The 22694-nt window shown below is 57.1% G+C and overlaps 2 protein-coding genes across 2 annotated transcripts; both read left to right on the plus strand.

Annotated features, from left to right (window-relative positions):
* Positions 1-1492: 1492 nt before the first annotated feature.
* On the plus strand, positions 1493-5567 carry LOC126767294 (flagellar attachment zone protein 1-like). The gene is made up of 7 exons (XM_050484848.1): positions 1493-1757; positions 2260-2681; positions 2759-2917; positions 3448-3543; positions 3683-4174; positions 4501-4662; positions 4977-5567. Exons 1-7 carry the CDS (start codon positions 1493-1495, stop codon positions 5565-5567), a joined length of 2187 nt encoding a protein of 728 aa, XP_050340805.1.
* Positions 5568-18321: 12754 nt separating this feature from the next.
* On the plus strand, positions 18322-19047 carry LOC126767295 (uncharacterized). The gene has a single exon (XM_050484849.1). The coding sequence runs from the start codon at positions 18322-18324 to the stop codon at positions 19045-19047; it is 726 nt and encodes a 241-aa protein (XP_050340806.1).
* Positions 19048-22694: the final 3647 nt, after the last annotated feature.

Consider the following 22694-nt stretch of genomic DNA (forward strand, 5'->3'; position numbering starts at 1 on the left):
GCAGGCAAAGGATGAAACTGCCGGGCACTGTCGCAAAGCAATGCCGACTACCGAAGGGGCGCGTGCTGGCGACCTGAGCTCGGTGGAAGAGGATGGCGATACCGCTGCGCAACTCCGGCGTACTCTGCCGCTGCAAACAATATGAAAGCCAGCCGTCGAAGTACCGGCGCCGAAGACCCAGCGCTGTTGCTGTTGACCTGTGGGTGCTTGCATCCGGAACCGTTGCTTGCGCTGTGACAATGGACAGTACGCGGACAAGCGCGGCGCTGCCGACGAGCTTGCAGCGGAGAATGACAAGTTGGCTGATGCCCTTAAGGCAGCCGTTGCTGCACTCGAGCAACAGAAGTCCGAGAACGAACGACTTGCAGAGGACCTTGCAGACAAGGATCGCGAGCTTGCCGGGCATCGCCAGAAACGCCACGACGCAAAGGAGACGCGAGCTGGCGACCCTGAGCTCCAGCGGAAGGACGGCGTGCCGCTGCGCAGCTCCGGCGTACTCCACGCGCGAACAGCAACCGTGGCCGTGGTGCCGGCGCTGAAGACCCAGCACGTGTTGCTGTTGACCCTGAGGTGCTTGCATCGGAACCGTTGTACGCTGTGACGATGGACGAGTACGCGGACAAGCGTGGCGCTGCCGACGAGCTTGCAGCGAACGACAAGTTGGCTGATGCCCTTAAGGCGGGCTGTTGCCTGGCCGATGAAACAGAAGTCCGAGAACGAACGCCTTGCAGAGGACCTTGCAGACAAGGATCGCGAGCTTGCCGGGCATCGCCAGAAACGCCATGACGCAAAGGAGACGCGAGCTGGCGACCCTGAGCTCAGCGAGAAGGATGGCGTGCCGTTGCGCAGCGCGGCGTACTCCACGCGCGAGCAGCAACCGCGGCCGTGGTGCCGGCGCTGAAGACCCAGCACGTGTTCGCTGTTGACCCTGAGGTGCTTGCATCGGAACCGTTGTACGCTGTGACGATGGACGAGTACGCGGACAAGCGTGGCGCTGCCGACGAGCTTGCAGCGAAGAACGCCAAGCTGGCGGAGGCTGCCTCGAACAACAGAAGGCTGAGAACGAACGCCTTGCAGAGGACCTTGCAGACAAGGATCGCGAGCTTGCCGGGCATCGCCAGAAACGCCACGACGCAAAGGAGACGCGAGCTGGCGACCCTGAGCTCAGCGAAGGATGGCGTGCCGTTGCGCAGCACTCGGCGTACTCCACGCGCGAGCAGCAACCGTGGCCGTGGTGCCGGCGCTGGCAGACCCAGCACGTGTTGCTGTTGACCCTGAGGTGCTTGCATCGGAACCGTTGTACGCTGTGACGATGGACGAGTACGCGGACAAGCGTGGCGCTGCACGAGCTTGCAGCGGAGAATGACAAGTTGGCTGATGCCGCCAAGCCGTTGCTGCACTCGAGCAACAGAAGTCCGAGAACGAACGCCTTGACTGCAGAGGACCTTGCAGACAAGGATCGCGAAGCTTGCCGGGCATCGCCAGAAACGCCATGACGCAAGAGGAACCGCGAGCTGGCGACCCTGAGCTCAGCGAGAAGGATGGCGTGCCGTTGCGCAGCGCATGGCGTACTCCACGCGCGAGCAGCAACCGTGGCCGTGGTGCCGGCGCTGAAGACCCAGCACGTGTCGCTGTTGACCCTGAAGTGCTTGCATCGGAACCGTTGTACGCTGTGACAATGGACGAGTACGCAGACAAGCGCGGCGCTGCCGACAGGCTTGCAGCCCGGAGAACGCCAAACTGCTGGCGGGCTCAACGTAAGCGGGCTGTTGGACGAGCTGGCCGATGAAATCCCGAGCAGCAAAAGGCCGAGAACGATCGACTGCAGGGGACGCGCGAACCCAGGATCGCGGAAAACTGCCTGGCATCGCCAGAAACGTCGCGGCGTAAAGGGGCAACGCGGGCCTGGCGACCCCGGGCTCGGTGAGGAAGGATGGCGATGCCGCTGCACTTCCGGCGTATCCCTTTATAAAGCAGCAACCGCGGCAAATGGATACCGGCGCCGAAGACGGCCCGTGTTCCTGTTGACCCTGGTGCTACATCCGGAACCGTTGTACGCTGTGACAATGGACGAGTACGCAGACAAACGCGGCGCTGCTGCTGAGCTTGCAACAGAATGGCCTATTGATGTGATGCCCTTTAAGGCAGTGCGTTGCCGCACCTGACCAACACAAGGCCGAGTACGACATGCTGATGGGCGAACTTGAGCAGCAGAAGGCCGAGAGCGACAGGCTGGCTGACGTTCTCACGGCAAAAAAGAGTCCGAGGGGAAAGCTCGCGGTGCTGAGTTAGACGATCAAAAAGCAGAAAATGAAAGAGTAACTAGTGAATTACAGAAACAACTCTCTAATAACGAGGTCCTTGCTGACGAAGTGGAGCGACTACGGGCAGAAAACGACAACCTGGCCGATGAGCTGGAGCAGCAGAAGGCCGACAACGACAAGCTTGCTGGTGAGCTGGAGCAGCAGAAGGCCGACAACGACAAGCTTGCTGGTGAGCTGGAGCAGCAGAAGGCCGACAACGACAAGCTTGCTGGTGAGCTGGAGCAGCAGAAGGCCGACAACGACAAGCTTGCGGACGAGCTGGAGCAGCAGAAGGCCGACAACGACAAGCTTGCCGATGAGCTGGAGCAGCAGAAGGCCGACAACGACAAGCTGGCTGATGAGCTGGAGCAGCAGAAGGCCGACATCGAAAGCTTGCCGACGAGCTCGAAAACCAGAAGGCCGACAACGACAAGCTGGCCGATGAGCTGGAGCAGCAGAAGGCCGACAACGACAAGCTGGCTGGTGAGCTGGAGCAGCAGAAGGCCGACAACGACAAGCTTGCCGATGAGCTGGAGCAGCAGAAGGCCGACAACGACAAGCTGGCTGGTGAGCTGGAGCAGCAGAAGGCCGACAACGACAAGCTGGCCGACGAGGTCGAGGCTCACAAGGCCGACATCGAAAAGCTGGCCGACGAGCTCGAAAACCAGAAGGCCGACAACGACAAGCTGGCTGATGAGCTGGAGCAGCAGAAGGCCGACAACGACAAGCTGGCTGATGAGCTGGAGCAGCAGAAGGCCGACAACGACAAGCTTGCCGATGAGCTGGAGCAGCAGAAGGCCGACAACGAAAAGCTGGCCGACGAGCTCGAAAGCAGAAAGCCGACAACGAAAAGCTGGCCGATGAGCTGGAGCAGCAGAAGGCCGACAACGACAAGCTGGCTGATGAGCTGGAGCAGCAGAAGGCCGACAACGACAAGCTGGCTGGTGAGCTGGAGCGACGAGGTCGAGGCTCAAGCCGACCGACGAAGCTGGCCGAAAAGCTGGCCGACGAGCTGGCCGACGAAAAGCAGAAAGCCGACAACGACAAGCTGGCGATGAGCTGGAGCAGCAGAAGGCCGACAACGACAAGCTGGCCGACGAGCTGGAGCAGCAGAAGGCCGGTCAACGACAAGCTGCGACGACAGGTCGAGCTGGAGCAGCAGAAAGCCGACAACGACAAGCTTGCCGACGAGCTCGAGCAGCAGAAAGCCGACAACGACAAGCTGGCTGATGAGCTGGAGCAGCAGAAGGCCGACGACAAGCTGGCCGATGAGCTGGAGCAGCAGAAGGCCGACAACGACAAGCTGGCCGACGAGGTCGAGGCTCACAAGGCCGACACATCGAAAAGAAGGCCGACAACGACAAGCTGGCGAAAAGCAGAAAGCCGACAACGACAAGCTGGCCGATGAGCTGGAGCAGAAGGCCGACAACGACAAGCTGGCTGATGAGCTGGAGCAGCAGAAAGGCCGGACAACGACAAGCTGGCCGACGAGGTCGACGAGCAGCACAAGGCCGACATCGAAAAGCTGGCTGACGAGCTGGAAAAGCAAGAAGGCCGACAACGACAAGCTGGCCGACGATGAGCTGAGCTGGCCGACGGCTCAGAAGGCCGACAACGACAAGCTGGCCGATGAGCTGGAGCAGAAGGCCGACAACGACAAGCTGGCTGGTGAGCTGGAGCAGCAGAAGGCCGACAACGACAAGCTGGCCGGACGAGGGTCGAGGCTCACAAGGCCGACATCGAAAAGCTGGCCGACGAGCTCGAAAAGCAGAAGCCGACAACGACGAGTTGCCGATGAGCTGGAGCAGCAGAAGGCCGACAACGACAAGCTGGCTGATGGAGCTGGAGCAGCAGAAGGCCGACAACGACAAGCTGGCTGGTGAGCCGGAGCAGCAGAAGGCCGACAACGACAAGCTGGCCGATGAGCTGGAGCAGCAGAAGGCCGACAACGACAAGCTGGCGACGAGGTGCCGGCCGACATCGAAGAGCCTGGAGCAGCAGAAAGCCGACAACGACAAGCTTGCCCATGAGCTGGAGAAAGGCCGACAACGACAAGCTGGCTGATGAGCTGGAGCAGCAGAAGGCCGACAACGACAAGCTGGCCGACGAGGTCGAGGCTCACAAGGCCGACATCGAAAAGCTTGCCGACGAGCTCAAGCAGAAAGCCGACAACGACAAGCTGGCCGATGAGCTGGAGCAGCAGAAGGCCGACAACGACAAGCTGGCTGATGAGCTGGAGCAGCAGAAGGCCGACAACGACAAGCTGGCCGAGCAGAAGGCCGTTCGAGGAGTTCACAAGGCCGACATCGAAAAGCTGGCCGACGAGCTCGAAAAGCAGAAAGCCGACAACGACAAGCTGGCCGATGAGCTGGAGCAGCAGAAGGCCGACAACGACAAGCTTGCCGATGAGCTGGAGCAGCAGAAGGCCGACAACGACAAGCTGGCCGACGAGCTGGAGCAGCAGAAGGCCGACAACGACAAGCTGGCCGATGAGCTGGAGCAGCACAAGGCCGACATCGAAAAGCTGGCCGACGAGCTGGAGCAGCAGAAAGCCGACAACGACAAGCTGGCCGATGAGCTGGAGCAGCAGAAGGCCGACAACGACAAGCTTGCCGACGAGCTGGAGCAGCAGAAGGCCGACAACGACAAGCTGGTCTACAAGGCCGACATGAGCTGGAGCAGCAGAAGGCCGACAACGACAAGCTTGCCGATGAGCTGGAGCAGCAGAAGGCCGACAACGACAAGCTGGCTGGTGAGCTGGAGCAGCAGAAGGCCGACAACGACAAGCTTGCGGGTCGAAATACAAGGCCGGAGCAGAAGGCTGACAACGACAGGCTGGCCGATGAGCTGGAGCAGCAGGAGGCCGACAACGACAAGCTTGCCGATGAGCTGGAGCAGAAGGCCGACAACGACAAGCTTGCCGATGAGCTGGAGCAGAAGGCCGACAACGACAAGCTGGCCGACGAGGTCGAGGAAACCACAAGGCCGACATCGAAAAGCTGGCCGATGAGCTGGAGCAGCAGAAGGCCGACCAACGACAAGCTTGCCGATGAGCTGGAGCAGCAGAAGGCCGACAACGACAAGCTGGTCGCGAGGTCGAGGCTCGGCAGCTGGAGCGCCGACATCGAAAAGCTGGCCGACGAGCTCGAAAAGCAGAAAGCCGACAACGACAAGCTGGCTGGTGAGCTGGAGCAGCAGAAGGCCGACAACGACAAGCTGCCGATGAGTTCGAGCAGCAGAAGGCTGACAACGACAAGTTGCTGATGAGCGACGAGGTCGAGGCTCACAAGGCCGACATCGAAAAGCTGGCCGACGAGGCCGAAAAGCAGAAAGCCGACAACGACAAGCTGGCTGATGAGCTGGAGCAGCAGAAAGCCGACAACGACAAGTTGTACGATGAGCTGGAGCAGCAGAAGGCCGACAACGACAAGCTGGCCGACGATGAGCTGGAGCCGGCAATCAAAGCTGGCCGACGAGCTCGAAAGCAGAAGCCGACAACGACAAGCTGGCTGAAGCAGACAGCAGAAGGCCGACAACGGTACGACGAGCTGGAGCAGCAGAAAGCTGGCCGACATCGAAAAGCTGGCCGACGAGCTCGAAAAGCAGAAAGCTGGCGACAACGACAAGCCGACCGATGAGCTGGAGCAGCAGAAGGCCGACAACGACAAGCTGGCCGATGCAGAGCTGGAGCAGCAGAAGGCCGACAACGACAAGCTGGCTGACGAGCTGGAGCAGCCGACATCAAGGCCGACAACGACAAGCTTGCCGATGAGCTGGAGCAGGGCAGAAGGCCGACAACGACAAGCTGGCTGGGTGAGCTGGAGCAGCAGAAGGCCGACAACGACAAGCTTGCCGACGAGCTGGAGCAGGAGAAGGCCGACAACGACAAGCTGGCTGGTGAGCTGGAGCAGCAGAAGGCCGACAACGACAAGCTTGCCCATGAGCTGGAGCAGCAGAAAGCCGACAACGACAAGCTTGCCGACGAGCTGGAGCAGGAGGAGAAGGCCGACAACGACAAGCTGGCTGGTGGAGTTTGAGCAGCAGAAGGCCGACAACGACAAGCCGATGAGCTGGAGCGATTGAGGTCGAGGAGCACAAGGCCGACATCGAAAAGCTGGCCGACGACGAGCTCACAAGGCCGACAGCGAGAAAAGCCGACAACGACAAGCTGGCCGATGAGCTGGAGCAGCAGAAGGCCGACAACGACAAGCTGGCTGATGAGCTGGAGCAGCAGAAGGCCGACAACGACAAGCTGGCCGACGAGGTCCGGGCTCCACAGGCCGACATCGTTACTGGCCGACGAGCTCGAAAAGCAGAAGCCGACAACGACAAGCTGGCCGATGAGCTGGAGCAGCAGAAGGCCGACAACGACAAGCTTGCCGATGAGCTGGAGCAGCAGAAGGCCGACAACGACAAGCTTGCTGACGAGCTGGAGCAGCAGAAGGCCGACAACGACAAGCTTGCTGATGAGCTGGAGCAGCAGAAAGCCGACAACGACAAGCTTGCCGATGAGCTGGAGCAGCAGAAGGCCGACAACGACAAGCTGGCCGACGAGGTCGCTACACAATCGACATCGAAAACTGCCGACGAGCTCTCGGAAAAGCAGAAAGCCGACAACGACAAGCTGGCCGATGAGCTGGAGCAGCAGAAGGCCGACAACGACAAGCTGGCCGATGAGCTGGAGCAGCAGAAGGCCGACAACGACAAGCTGGCCGACTTCACAAGGCCGACTCGAGCTGGCCGACGAGCTCGAAAAGCAGAAGCCGACAACGACAAGCTTGCCGATGAGCTGGAGCAGCAGAAGGCCGACAACGACAAGCTTGCCGATGAGCTGGAGCAGCAGAAGGCCGACAACGACAAGCTGGCTGGTGAGCTGGAGCAGCAGAAGGCCGACAACGACAAGCTGGCCGACGAGGTCGATCTACAAGGCCGACATCGAAAAGCTCGACGAGCTCGAAAGCAGAAAGCCGACAACGACAAGCTGGCCGATGAGCTGGGAGCAGGAAGGCCGACAACGACAAGCTTGCCGATGAGCTGGAGCAGCAAGAAGGCCGACAACGACAAGCTGGCCGATGTTCTCACGGCAAAGAGTCTGAAGGGGAAGCTCGCGGTGCTGAGTTGGACGATCAAAAGGCAGAGAATGAAAGGTATTTGGTGAGTTACAGAAACAACTCGCTAATAACGAGGTGCTTGCTGACGGTGGAGCGACTACGGGCAGAAAAAGATAAGCTGGCCGACGAGCTGGAGCAGCAGAAGGCCGACAACGACAAGCTGGCCGACGAGGTCGAGGCTCAAGGTTGCCGACATCGAAAAGCTTGCCGATGAGCTCACAAGGCCGACAACGACAAGCTTGCTGATGAGCTCGAGCAAAGGCCGACAACGACAGGCCGACTTGGAGGAAAATAAAGGGGGACAACGACAAGCTTGCTGATGAACTGGAGCAGCAGAAGGCTGACAACGACAAAGCTGGCCGACGAGCTCGAGAAGAATGAAGGCCGACAACGACAAACTGGCTGGTGAGCTTGCAGAAAAGAAAAAGTGGGACCGTGCCGAAGCAACCGAAAATGCAAAAGGCAAAGTTACGCATCGCTTCACGAAAGTGTTTGATGGGGACTGGAAACGGTTGATCAGTGAACGTCCTGCGGCTCTCCCGTAATGATTGATGATTGATGCAAGTTATGCCTGTAACGTCAACACTGACGGAGTCGCCCCAATTCGTTCGATCACGACTAAACTGTCTCGTTGTATTCGGGTGGCGTGCGTGGGATTCGTTACCGTTACAAGGGACCGTTTTTTTTTTTGATTGTCGCAAACGGGATTCACATCTATACATAGTCCTTTTGTTTTCTCTTTTTTTATTTCTTTCATTTCTTTAAACGTGGCAGCCGACATTTTTCTTTTTTTCTACTTTACGGGTTGTTTGTGCGCAACAAAAAGTTGCAATAGTTGCACCTGCTCCCTCCGACTGTTGCTGTCGTTGGGAAGGATTATCGACCGCTGACCTCTGACGGGACACATGGTCTCGCACATGCGAAAGAATGGAAGAGGCCATCACAGACAAACATTTGATCACGTTTCACCTCCTTCTTTTACGCACTGCTATTGCGCAGCCTGTACTGTTCGCATACATTCTCTGCCTTTTACGCTCGGCATCTTCATCTCTCGTGTCAGTTAAGATTCTCAACAGACGCCTTGTCATCATATCATTACCCACAGCACTTTGATTACAAACCTCCAAAGTTTCTTCATTTTGCAAATGCTTGCCCGAGCTCTTTCTCCACCCTACCCCCACAATTAAACTGGGGCAAGTGGTTGCCTTTGATGAGGTTTCAGGACCGAATGAGGACTGGACGTGGAATCTTGGCACAATTCGACGTTTAGATGAACGCAAAGCTGTAGTGCAGGTTTGGGGGTTCATCAGGGCACTTCGGATACGCTCAAAGCAATTCTATCCAAGGAAATCGAATCTGAGAATGCTCGACAAAGACCTACCTGAATCAACTGGCTGTAGCACGCGAAATGCTTGCCTCTGTGCGCAGCAAGAACGAAGATCAGGTTTCTCGAGTCCGCGAGAAGTACGAAATGGCCCGCGAAGCACTTGATTGTGTTGACGAAGTGAGCTTACGGAGAGTCACTTCCCAAGCAACACCGTCTCCTGTCGCCATGGCTGTACTGAAGGCTGCCATGGCTGTTGCCCGTGCAGACCCAAGCATTGACGAGTACTACAACTGGACTGACATCCAGATCGAGTACCGCAAGTCCAATGCACTGGCCGAACTTTTCAAGGTTGACGTTGTTGCGAAGTGTACCACCGACTGATGCACTGATTGCAAAACCGAAAGGACAAGCGGCTCACTCGGGCAGCTGCCGCTCGCGACTCGCCTGTGGCGGAGGCACTTCACGACTGGGTCACGACGGCGCTTGCCTACCAGCAAGCGTATAACAATCTCACGCAGGACAAACGCATCCAGGAACTCAACGACAAAATCGAACATTATCTCAGCAATGAGGTCGTCACGAGAGAAACGGATGAAACTAGAACAAGAACTCAGGCGCAGAAACCGGAGAGTTCTGGTAGAGTTACCTCCTTCACGCGTACTTCCGTCACGATGCCGATTCCACTCTCTGCAGTGATCTGCCCAGTGTCTGTTGATGGGAGCGTTGATGGGTGCGCACTCACGAACGACGAAGTGGAGCATCTTGGCAGATGCTGCCAAAATGCGATTTCAACTGAAGCATCAACTGTCGAAATTGGAGGTCTGCTCGTAGACTCGCTGGCAGAGCTTTACACGCTGCGCCAATACACAGCTGAACTCGAAGAGCGAAGCAATCTTATTCATCATTACCTACACGGGACTCTTGAACTAGCCATGAAGCAAAGAATCTTGCTGAAAACGAACGTGACTGCTGCTGTTACAGTCAGGAAAAAACTGATACCATGGTGCGCTCGATGCAGGCGCAGCTGAGACGCTTCTGCCGAAACGGGCTTTCCGCGCGAAGCGATTTGTTAGTGACAAAACGCGGAAGGCATTCCAGACATAAAGCGTGTATCTGACGGCCAGGAAGGCTACTCCAGCACTCCTGAAGAAGCAGCTAAAAAACCGGTGTCTCCTGCGGTCATTTGGCAAGACCCTTTGTATTGCATCACGGCAGATGAATACACCACCCCTTCACGAAACAAGCAAGGCCGAAAAAGAGAATCTCGAACGCGAACTTGCTGCGCACCGCCAGAAGCGCCAGCGCGCCCAAGGATGCTCGCGCCGCCGATCCTGAGCTCAGCGAACGCGACGGTGTCCTGTGCCGTGCCGCGCCTGCTGGAGCTGCGGCGGACACTCGACGCTCCCCTACAACCTGGCGGTGCCAGTTCTCCAGCCGGTGGGCCTGCCGCTCGTCGCCCCGGTTATGCCGCCGCCAGCGCGCTGGTGCCGAGGACGCTGCCACCGTGCCTGTTGACCCCGACGTGATCGCGTCTGAGCCGCTGTACGCCGTGACCATGGACGAGTACGACGACAAGCGTGGCGCCGCCGACGAGCTGGCCGCGGAGAACGAAGCTGGCAGGCGAGGTGCAGCAGCAGCGGGCCGACAACGACAAGCTCGCTGACGAACTCGAGAAGCAGAAGGCCGTGGTTGACGAGCTGACGGGGCAGTTGGAGGACGCCAAAGGGCGAGATCGACCAGCTGCGCGAGGAAGGTGGCGAGAAAGGGGGCGCTGCAGCGAAGCTCGCAGACGACCTCGAGCAGCAGAAAGCTGAAAACGCAACGCTTGCTGCCGACTTCGCAGCGCTTGAGCGCGAACTTGCCGCGCACCGCCAAGCGCCAGCGCCAAGGATGCTCGCGCCGCCGATCCTGAGCTCAGCGAACGCGACGGTGTCCTGTGCCGTGCCGCGCCTGCTGGAGCTGCGGCGGACCTCGGCGCTCCCGCGGCGCGGCGGTGCCGGTTCCTCAGCCGGCGGGCCTGCCATCGTCGCCCCGGTTCTCTGCCGCCGCCAGCGCTGGTGCCGAGGACGCTGCCACCGTGCCTGTTGACCCCGACGTGATCGCGTCTGAGCCGCTGTACGCCGTGACCATGGACGAGTACGACGACAAGCGTGGCGCCGCCGACGACTGGCCGCGGAGAACGAGAAGCTGGCAGGCGAGGTGCAGCAGCAGCGGGCCGACAACGACAAGCTCGCTGACGAACTCGAGAAGCGAAGGCCGTGGTTGACGAGCTGACGGGGCAGTTGGAGGACGCCAAGGGCGAGATCGACCAGCTGCGCGAGGAAGGTGGCGAGAAGAAGGGAGCGCTGCAGCGAAGCTCGCAGACGACCTCGAGCAGCAGAAGAAGCTGAAAATGCAACGCGCTGCCGATCTCGCAGCGCTTGAGCGCGAACTTGCCGCGCACCGCCAGAAGCGCCAGCGCGCCAAGGATGCTCGCGCCGCTGATCCTGAAGCTCAGCGAACGCGACGGTGTCCTTGCCGTGCCGCGCCTGCTGGAGCTGCGGCGGACACTCGACGCTCCCCACGGCGCGGCGGTGCCAGTTCCTCAACCGGCGGGCCGCCTCCGCTCGTCGCCCCGGTTCTGCCGCCGCCAGCGCTGGTGCCGAGGACGCGCTGCCACCGTGCCTGTTGACCCCGACGTGATCGCGTCTGAGCCGCTGTACGCCCGTGACCATGGACGAGTACGACGACAAGCGTGGCGCCGCCGACGAGCTGGCCGCGGAGAACGAGAAGCTGGCAGAACGAGGTGCAGCAACAGCGGGCCGACAACGACAAGCTCGCTGATGAACTCGAAGCAGAAGGCCGTGGTGACGAGCTGACGGGGCAGTTGGAGGACGCCAAGGGCGAGATCGACCAACTGCGCGAGGAAGGTGGCGAGAAAGGGAGCGCTGCGGCAGCTCGCAGACGACCTCGAGCAGCAAGAAGCTGAAAACGCAACGCTTGCTGCCGACCTCGCAGCGCTTGAGCGCGAACTTGCGCACGCCAGAAGCGCCAGCGCGCCAAGGATGCTCGCGCCGCCGATCCTGAAGCTCAGCGACGCGGCAGGTGTCCGTGCCGTGCCGCGCCTGCTGGAGCTGCGGCGGACACTCGACGCTCCCCGCGGCGCGGCGGTGCCGGTTCCTCAGCCGGCGGGCCTGCCGCTCGTCGCCCCGGTTCTGCCGCCGCCAGCGCTGGTGCCGGGACGCTGCCACCGTGCCTGTTGACCCCGACGTGATCGCGTCTGAGCCGCTGTACGCCGTGACCATGGACGAGTACGACGACAAGCGTGGCGCCGCCGACGAGCTGGCCGCGGAGAACGAGAAGCTGGCAGGCGAGGTGCAGCAGCAGCGGGCCGACAACGACAAGCTCGCTGACGAACTCGAGAAGCAGAAGGCCGTGGTTGACGAGCTGACGGGGCAGTTGGAGGACGCCAAGGGCGAGATCGACCAGCTGCGCGAGGAAGGTGGCGAAGAGGCGCTGCAGGCAAGCTCGCAGACGACCTCGAGCAGCAAGCTGAAAACGCAACGCTTGCTGCCGACTTCGCAGCGCTTGAGCGCGAACTTGCCGCGCACCGCCAGAAGCGCCAGCGCGCCAAGGATGCTCGCGCCGCCGATCCTGAGCTCAGCGAACGCGACGGTGTCTTGTGCCGTGCCGCGCCTGCTGGAGCTGCGGCGGACACTCGACGCTCCCCGCGGCGCGGCGGTGCGGTTCCTCAACCGGCGGGCCTGCCGCTCGTCGCCCCGGTTCTGCCGCCGCCAGCGCTGGTACCGAGGACGCTGCCACCGTGCCTGTTGACCCCGACGTGATCGCGTCTGGCGAGCCGCTGTACGCCGTGACCATGGACGAGTACGACGACAAGCGTGGCGCCGCCGACGAGCTGGCCGCGGAGAACGAGAAGCTGGCAGGCGAGGTGCAGCAGCAGCAGGCCGACAACGACAAGCTCGCTGACGAACTCGAGGAAGCAGAAGGCCGTGGTTGACGAGCTGACGGGGCAGTTGGAGGACGCCCAGATCGGGCGAGGAAGGTGGCGAAACCAGCTGACGCGAGAAAGCTGAAAACGCAACGCTTGCTGGCGAGCAGCGCGAGCGCGCACCGCCAGAAGCGCCAGCACCGCGCCAAGGATGCTCGCGCCGCCGATCCTGAGCTCAGCGAACGCGACGGTGTCCCGTGCCGTGACCTGCTGGAGCAGCGGAACGCTCCGCGGCGCGGCGTTCCACGGGCCTGCCGCGCTCGTCGCCCCGGTTCTGCCGCCGCCACTGGTGCGAGGACGCTGCCACCGTGCCTGTTGACCCCGACGTGATCGCGTCTGAGCCGCTGTACGCCGTTGCCGCGCAGCGTGGCCGCCGCCAGAAGCGCCAGCGCGCCAAGGATGCTCGCGCCGCCGATCCTGATGAACTCAGCGAACGCGACGGCTGTCCTGTGCCCGTGCCGCGCCTGCTGGAGCTGCGGCGGACACTCGACGCTCCCCGCGGCGCGGCGGTGACCTCGCGGTTCCTCAGCCGGCGGGCCTGCCGCTCGTCGCCCCGGTTCTGCCGCCGCCAGCGCTGGTCCCCACAGCGCGGCCGAGGACGCTCGTCCACCGTGCCTGTTGACCCCGACGCCTGATCGCGTCTGAGCCGCTGTACGCCGTGACCATGGACGAGTACGACGACAAGCGTGGCGCCGCCGACGAGCTGGCCGCGGAGAACGAGAAGCTGGCGGGCGAGGTGCAGCAGCAGCGGGCCGGCATGGAAAACAAGCTCGCTGATGAACTCGAGAAGCAAGAAGCCGTGGTTGACGAGCTGACGGGGCAGTTGGAGGACGCCAAGGGCGATAACGACAAACTCGCGGATGAAGTAGAACACCAGTTGGCAAACAACGAGGAGTTGGCCAACCAGCTTGCGGACGAAAGATACCCACAATCAGTTGAACGAAGCAGCGAAGGAAGCCGAAGATGCGGCAGACCGTTTACAGACAGAGTTGGACACTGCCCACGGTGATCTTGAAGATGCGCTGCGAAAATCTCGCGGCAAAGGCTGAATGCTGACCTTGCGAACAACCTGGCTGAGGTAGAGGCACTTTTAAGCGACGCTAAAAGGCAGGAAAAGATGGCTGACGCCTTAGAGGAGTCGCAACGCTGAGCTTTTCTGCCGCGAGGGATGACCTTGAATCGGCCCAAAGACCTTTCAGATAAGTCTAATGAGATGGATCGCCTTCAAAAGGAACTGGATGACCTGAAAAAGCGGGATCCCGCGCTGCGCGGAGAGACTGGCAAAGGGAAGACCACTCACCGTTTACTAAAATCTTTGACGGTAACTGGGTAGCAATTCTTCGAGATCGGCCTGAGGCTCTGAACGCGGCGTTTGTCATTGATTCGAGCATTGCTTGCAACGTCACTGGAGACCAGATCACTGGAGCAACCTATGACCATGATTAAGACTAGGGCTACAGGCATCTCCAATAATACTGATCCTTTTTTTTAAAGCCGTCTCTGTGTTTCCAGCTGTTTCCGAAAAGAGACGTGCGTGTAGACTCTTAATCATCGTTCCTTTCACCTCCTGTAACACTTTATGACCTGTATCTGTACTTTTTTCTTTTCCCGCTTCTACGGCAATTAGTCTTTTCCCTTTAAACTCATCATGGTTTCTTATTCTGCATGAACTCAAACTCACCGTTTCAGCAGATCTTTTTTTCACCAGCGTTATGGTTTTATCTCATCGCGGACGACGCTTTGCTGTTGTGCAAGCCTCTTCGCTTTCTTTTCTTTTTTCAGTGATTATCCTACTATCGTTTTTTTTTGTCATTGTTCATTGTTGGCGTGCATGCTACTATGCTTTCCTCTCACAGAGCACCCTTGACGCCTGATTCCTGATTCTTTTTTCTGCTGAAAGCGTACTTTCCGCAAATTTTTTTTTTCCACACCCCTCACCACCCCTCAATATACGATTCCGTTTCCAGAAATAAGTACCTTTCTTTTCTTCCGTTGGTTTTGTATTTGATTGCTTTTTTTTTTTGCATATCATCCATTTTTTGTTTTTACTCTGCAGTATCACCGCACTTTCTTTCTTTCTCCCCTTTTTCTTTTCTGGGCTTTATCGAGACTTGTTTTCACGTTTCATCGTTTTTTACTTAGCAGTACCGTATCGCCTGTACCAAGTACAACCCAATTTCCTTTTTTCCTTTCTGATTTTACAAATACATACACACATCAAAAAACGAACACAGAAACGGGCCGTCAAATCGCCGATACACAATTATCAATTGAGGGCAACGACTGGTGCTGTATTCCTGTATTTGTGCTTACTTGAGTTTCACCACCACCTCGTTAAAAAAAAAGGGGGAGGAACAACTCATGCCGCCGTGGCGTATTTCTGCGACATAAAAAATTGCATGACCTTTGTCAGCAAGCTTTCGTTTTTACCTTGTCTGCCGTTTTTTTCCTGACTGTAGAAGCCTTGTTTTTTCCGCTTTTACCGGATCAACTGGCATCGACACATAACTACGCAACTAGCATCAGCTGCAGCTCTGATCATTACGTGTCGTATCATGGCTTTGTTTTTCGTGTTTGAGATGCAGGTACATGTATGAGTTTCTCGTGTCGAACAGCTATTTTAGGAAGTTGACAACACGCATGGATCACTGTCCCAAATGCGATCAATTGTCTACATTTCGCTTTGTTAGCGTTAGTGGTATGATCGGTCAAATGCCGTATAAACCGGCTGGTGTGCCTGGCCTCCAATGTGACGCTGTTTTGGCGCAAGAAAAGCTTTGGAAAGAAGGCTCAAAGTCCATTAAATGAGGTGTGCCGGCAAAACGAGTTTTTAACGCGACGTATGCTGGCGAACGGCGTTAATGAGTTCGCAACCTGCTGTTACACACGGGAGCCGAGCGACGGCTATGCGACGTCTTTCTTCTGTCATCCCCAACGTGAGCCATCCTAGAAAGTGAAAGAAGACTATAGTGTCGCGAAAGCGCGACCGACAATGCAAGAGCCCCGGCCAGGCCCCTTTTTTTTTTATTCATTTCTGGTGTCCTGAAACGGTTTTTACTAACAAAAGCGCTTTTCTTTGTTTTACATTACTACCCGGTTTATTGCTGTTCTCTCTGTCGTTGTCTCGGATGATCAATTCTAGGAGTTTTGTTGCGTGCGATTGTGCCACCATTTTTCACACACACACACACACACACGTAAAGAACAACACCACGGGAACGATAAAAAGAACGCGGTAGACGAGATGTCGCCCTGACATGTTTTTGTTACACGAGCTCAACCTGCATGTCCGTCTTTGGTGTATTTTTAATCTTCGCATGACTGCCAAAGAGACACGTCTGCCAAACGCTATAGTGTTGGTAGCATTAATGCAAGGGAGTGATCGACAGGAGTGTTTGTTAGGTAGCCAAATGACACCGAACACTTTTTCTCTTTTTTGTTCTTCAGTGTCTGCTTTCCTAGCATTTTAATGCTGTAAGGTGGTTCCGTGCTTTAAGGCGTCACTCATTGTTTCCTTTCATTCGCTTCAGTTGACTCTGTTTCTTTTTTTTTTGTCGACAAGTGATCTCTTTGTGAGTCGATGTCAAGCAAAGAGACGGACGATACAGATGAAGAGATCGTTTCAGTTAGATCAGAAACACTGAAAGCCGCTGCCAGCAAGCCACATGGCGTTTCGCCAGCAGTATGGATGATTTGGGTCGTTCCGACGGTCTGTTTGTGTAACATTGCTGCTGCGTGAACATCGAAAACGCAAACGTCGCGAAGCGCATCGTCTCCAGTAGTTGGACAGTCAATAAGCGACCGGGGGAACTTGACGAGAGCATGCAAGGGATAAAGCAAGGTACGTGCTTTTAGCGGTTACTTTGGCTGCCCTTGTTATCCACGTTGTCATTTCTGTGTACTTCTTCCGGTATATGGCCTCGACGTTTGCCGCAGTTGATTCTGCGATGCGCTTGTTCGCACGTTTTTTGATGCGATTATCCGAAACAACCTACAGAGGCAGAAGTTGCCTTTCGTGACCAAACAGAAGTCGAGAAGATTACGGAGTCACACGAGGTTCCTCGGGATCACTTTCTCCCGTTACAAGCATATTGCTGCTGCACAGCGGGAAGAGTTTGTCAAATCTGTGGCTCAGGGAGTACGAAAAATTTTGCTCGACGGCACTGCCATGGATGGCGCAGGCGACGATGACGCTGATCAGTGTTGTAATGACACTCAAAGAAGAAGCCCGATTAGCATCTCAAGATCGGGGCCTCGGCAGCTCCTCGCAGCAGGAGCAGACGTCGGGGTTAACACGCATTGCCAATTCATCGGTGTCTACAGAGAACCGAAGACGGACTGCACCGATTTTGCCTACAGACCACACGCAGGACGGGGATGATAGTGTCACAGTGTCCCCTACAGACGCCACTAATGCTGACAGGAAAGCAGTGAACAGGGCTGCTTTACCAAAGTCGCTGAGCGCCGTACTGCAACCATTGTGATGGCTTACTATCCCGAGTCACTCATTTTTCAGAGACGCTGAGACGGGACCAGCAAATGCCACAGCGTTCGTTGAGATTGCTCTTAAATGCTGCCGAGAAACAAAAGGTTGGGTCCTCACTCATCAACCCGATCGTTTCGTAATGTGCTGGAACCTTTTACCAAACAGCCGGACCACGAAAAACTTGGCCTGGAATGTGCGACGCGTCTGGGAGCAGCACTTGAAGAGCGGTTCCAGGAAGTGCACGGCCAATGCAGCTGCTCCGTGGTTGGTGTGACGGGGCACGTTGTGGCCGGCCTCGTGAAGACCAATAAAAGCAGGCATCGTGTCATTTTTGGTGACTGCATCACGGTGATTAACGAGGTGGGTGACTTGCTCTGCATGCACCAGCTCCTCGAAGGCGTCCCCGGCAGTCGTGCATGGATGGCTCCAGAGACGGCAGCACGCGTGTGGCCGCACCCACTGCACGTCCCCTACGATTTTGTCACCACCTGTGAGGGCGGCAAATACGTCCTGTATAGAATTCTGGACGCAACAAATGGCACTCCGGATTCAGACGCGCTTGCGGCAGCAGAGAAGCTACAAGAGGCCTTTAAGGCGTTCTACTTCTCACGCTATGACGCGGCGTTGAAGGTTCTTCAGGATGTTGGCGACAGTGAGCGTTACTCAACCATGGACATACACCGCTTCATGGGATTGTCTGGCAGTGCCAAGACGCTGTTCAGCGTGTGGGAGCGCCTAAAGATGCTCAGCGAAAGCTATTGTGGGACAGGGCTTCAGTATACTCACAACCTACCACATTGGGCAGAGTTCCCATCGGATGCTGCGTTTGCCACTCCACTGCCGTCATCGCCGCGAGAGGGACCGGGCGTCAACACGGTCGCAGAGCCCTCTCATCACCACTGGCGTGACCGACGTCCGACCCTCGAGGCACAGCTGCAGCAACAGCGTGGCGCACCAAACCCTCCGCCGTCCCCGATGTGAACACGGCTGTTTCGATTGTAGCTCAGACGAACCCAGACGTGCTGAAAAGCACACCAACCCCAGCTTCCCCGCACTCGGACGCCACAGTTGCGGCAAACCCAACTCCACCGGATAATGGGACGGAAATGGCGCAGAGTAACCGTGCACTGGGCAGCCGCCAGCCTGATGCGTTAGCACCGAATTCAAACCGCGACTTCTGGGACAGTAGCAAAATGCATTTTCGTCTCACGAACAAGGAACTTGGTGTCACGCCCACGAGTAAGGTCGTTCTTGGACTGTCGATCGGGAATGGCAGCCTTGTCGCTGTCAAGATTGTCAAGTTTGCCCCAATGAACTTGAGTGCAATGAGTCGGCGGAGGCGCGTGCGAGATGGGTACTTGGTGGCAAGCAGCCTTGACACCATCTTAGCCGAGGTGAAGACTATGTCTGCATTGCGGAGCACCAAGATTGTCGGATATGTTACGGCAGCTGTTTTCGACGAGCGCCACGAACTGTTTTTGGTGATGGAGTACGTCAGTGGGGGAAGCCTGCATCACATTGCTCGAAGCCATCAGGACTCGCGAGTGCCCCTGTGGCTGGCGCGGAGATATTTGCGCGAGGTTCTTGAGAGTCTCAAGTACCTTCACACCAAAGGGGTTGTCCATTGCGATATCAAACCGCAAAACGTACTGGTACCTGACGTCGGCCCATGCAAGTTGTCCGATTTTGGCATTTCGAGAACCATCTCTGAAGTGAGCCCTTCAAAGTGGCCAAACAACGGGACGCCCATGTACATGGCTCCTGAAGCGTTCAGGGCGACCTTACACAAAAATCAGATGTTTACAGTTTCGGTGTTATGCTCGGAGAGGTGATTACCGGCCGGCCTCCTTCTCATCAGTTGAGCTCCGTGACACGGAAAGAGTGCGTGGTGCCAGAGAATTGAAAGTGAAGGCAGCAGTGAAGCAAAAGCTGTGTTCGTTGCTTGCACACAAATGCAGCCCGAAAACTGACCGACGGTCGAGCAACTCCTCTCAATGCCATTTTTCACCGAACGGGCAGCGCTGTCCTGATCCTGCCGATTAGGACCATTGCCGAAGCTCTACGCACCTTTTCCTTTCCTTTTTTTCACCTTTTGTCGTTCCTGCGACGGTCGTCTTCGTCATTCTTTTGACTGCGCGTATAAACAGTGCGATTCCATTCAACAGCAGTTTATTCTTTTTTTTGCATTTTGTACATTTTGCTTTTTTTTTTTTATTTCACCCTCTCGTCCTCTTTTTTTTGTTCAATTTCTCTCCCTTTCCTTCTTCAAACCTCTAATTATCGCTGACCCAGGAAAACGTCAACTCACGCTGTCTGAACAGCTTTTTGTCACCGTATCTCAGCGACAGCGAAGAAGTCGACCTGTAGTCGTAAGATCGAAGAAACGGTCCGCCACTTCTAACTTGACCTTTGTGCACTTCTCTACTTTTTTTTTTGCTCTTTTTTGTTTCAATACGTGAAGAAAGAAAGCCGAACTCACTATGCGTTTTGATAAAAACGCCTGTGAGTCGACATTCAGGGTTGTTGCCCTTTTTTGTGTAGAATTCAGTGTGCGGTTTCATTATGTCACCCACAAACACGACAAATGCCATCGCAACTTGTCTTCTTCCCCCGAAGATAAAGCGTTCTGTTTGTCACTAAACATCGTCACGCTTTAAAGATTCATCCACTGGTGCCGAGAAGACGTGTGTGTATGTGTGTGTGTGTGTGACAAAGATTGCCCCCCTTGTTACTGGTGAAGTATGCCATTGACTTTCCGCTTGCGCTAAGCCGGCGTGAAGGGTAGTACCTCTCAGAACGCATAACTGAGGATAGACGCTTCACTTGACGGTGAGCTTCTAAAGAGTCATTGTCACTACAACTGCCGTTCACAAGGCACCCGGACCAAAACATCCTCTCAGCAAAACTGCGATTGCGCAGCTCGTGTTCACGCGAAAATGTACGTTGGCTTGGCGACTGGCTGCTTTGCAACGCTGCTCTTCAATGTGCGCGTACACCCTTGCCCGTGGAAAACCGATGTTGGCCAAGCTGCTTCTTGCCTTTTCCTTTTTTCTCTTATGATTTGTTCAGGCAAGTAAGCAACCGCGAACAGCAACAGCGTTTCTAGGAAAGAGGAAATGCGCGCGTTCCACAGAGACTTTTCCGCATTTCCCGGCACGATCTCACCGGATCCAGGTCAACGTCACGACAAGTGAAGGCTGCATTGGCAGTGTGCGTTGCCAAAAGCGTCCTAACAGAGCACAAAGACGCGAAAACGAGACATAAGCGTTGGCTGCCGCGCGATGGCTGATGGTGTTCTGACGCGATGGTACCCTGGGTCCGAAACGCAGACCCGGTTGCACTGTTAAAGGGGTTTGGAAATGCATAAAGGCCGCGAACCAGTGCGCGGCGCTTTCAAGAGCCGACCTGCTTAGGATCTTTCTGGGTTGTGGAAACGCAGGCGCTGACCATTGAATACTGAAAAGACACTGACTCGTCCGTTGCGGTGGCAGCATTGCTGGCCGAATTCGCTTTTTTCGGACAAGCTGCAGGTTGGTTCCTACAGTTTGCATGGCGTGGCGTGTGGAGGGCGATTGGTTGCGCAATAGTGTCGGGCCTTTGGCGGGATCAGCCGGAGCTTTGCTTTTTTTTAGGGGCCGAGCCGTTGCACGGCCCACGATGGTGCCGCCTCGCTTAGGGGGTGATGGGCATCTGGGACGATGCGGCTTGCCAGTTTGCCCTCCAGATTGGCGCATGACTGCGCGAATGGGCGGTTTGATTGTCGCCTTTTCTCGGGAATCTTTCTGCTCGGCTGGTTGCGCTTTTTTGGCGGGAGAGAAACAGTTCCCAGAGCGGCGATCGGCACGTGCGGAACCGCTAGCCCGCAGGATCGTTCTGGAAAACTCAAAAGATATTGTCGAGCTGTTCGACTCTGCTGACATCTCGCGCGCGCAGCTTCTGAACGTGCTGCAGTTGGACGGCTCCCTCGCCAACGCCGACCCGCTTACCAAGCCTTTGGTGCAGGCTTTCGCCGCTGAAGTGGCTGCTCCATCGACGGACTTTGCGGCGCTGCACGCTGTTGTGTCACAGCTCTCCGCCGCCGACGCCGGATGCGCGCGGTATGCAAAGCCGCTCCGCCAAGTGCTCCTCCGCCGACAGATGGAAGCCCTCGCCGCCGTGACGACGCGTGTCAACCTGCAGGACCTTTCCCAGAGCACCGCGAAGGTGAGTGTGGAGCAGTATCTGCGCGACGTTGAACCGTCCTTCCTGCAAGACTCGTCGTTGCCCATTGAGATTGACGCCAAGACCAAATCGGTCATCTTCCGCAACTCCACGCGCGTCAGGATGCTCACGTCCTTCACCAAGCTGGCGGCGGCGGTGAACTTGAGCAGGAACCAGCCCGCCCGGCCTCTCCCCACCTCCAGCGGGGCGATCGCCGCCATCTCGGAGGAACTGCGGCGTGCGCGCAGGCGCGCCAGGCACTCAGCGACATTCAGATTGAGTGCGGCAAGGCGGCGGAACAGCGTAAGCAGGATCTCGAGAAGAAGGTCGACGAGGAGCGCGTGGCGAAGGTCAAGGCCCGCACCATGGCCGAGGAGACGAGACAGGCAAAGGTGAAGGAGGCGTGTACAGGAAACTGCTCGCCGAGTACCGCGAGGCGCAGCGTCAGGAGCGATGCAAGAAGGTCGTGGAGAAGCTTCGCGTCAAGTACCCGCGCTTCAAGATTGACAATGCCATTATCAAAAAGAGTGCCAACGCATTCGAGGATGAGCTGACCTCGGCCCTCGCCGCCTACAAACGGCGTGAGGTTGACGATGAGAGTCGAGACGCTCTTCGCGGCAACCTCTTTGAACGCGCGCTCCGCCAGTTGGAGATCCCGCGTTGCAAGGAACTGCGGGCGAGCATGGCCGAACAGCACAAGGCTGAACGCGCCGCAGCCCGCCAGAACAACCTTATCCAGCACCGCAAGGAGTTCGACAAGCGCCTGGAGGAGCGCGCGGTCCTGCAGAAGTTCCTGCCCGACGCGGAGGCTTTCATGGAAAAGTGGGAGCGCGCCGCCGGTGGCGAGAAGGTCTCCAAGCGCGACGAACAGCAGCAGCTGCTCGAGCAGGAGAAGCGCCGTCTTGCCGAGCAGATGAGACAGGACACCGCGTAACTGACTGCTGCCCTATTCTTGTTTTTCCCGTTTCATTCTCTTTCTCTTCCTTTCTCCCCTTTTTGAACCGTGGCTATGCAAGCGCCAGTTTCTGTCTTTTCATTCTTTACTACCACCTTTTCCCTTCTTCTCTTTTTTTTGTCGTTGTCTGTTTTCTCTGATTGACAAGGTTAATGCCTAACGCTAACGCTCTACTTAAACCGACTGATTTGATCCCATCTCTTACTCTTTCTCTTTCTCTCGCCGTCTCGGTTGAGACAGCGAGAGAAGTAACGCTTACTTCGTCTCGGTTGTTGGCTTCCTTGGCGCCTCGCGTGCAAGGAATGAGCGGCGTCTCAATGGAAA

The sequence above is a fragment of the Bactrocera neohumeralis genome, unplaced genomic scaffold (genome assembly GCF_024586455.1).
Source record: "Bactrocera neohumeralis isolate Rockhampton unplaced genomic scaffold, APGP_CSIRO_Bneo_wtdbg2-racon-allhic-juicebox.fasta_v2 ctg5232, whole genome shotgun sequence".
Classification (NCBI taxonomy): Eukaryota; Metazoa; Arthropoda; class Insecta; order Diptera; family Tephritidae; genus Bactrocera; species Bactrocera neohumeralis.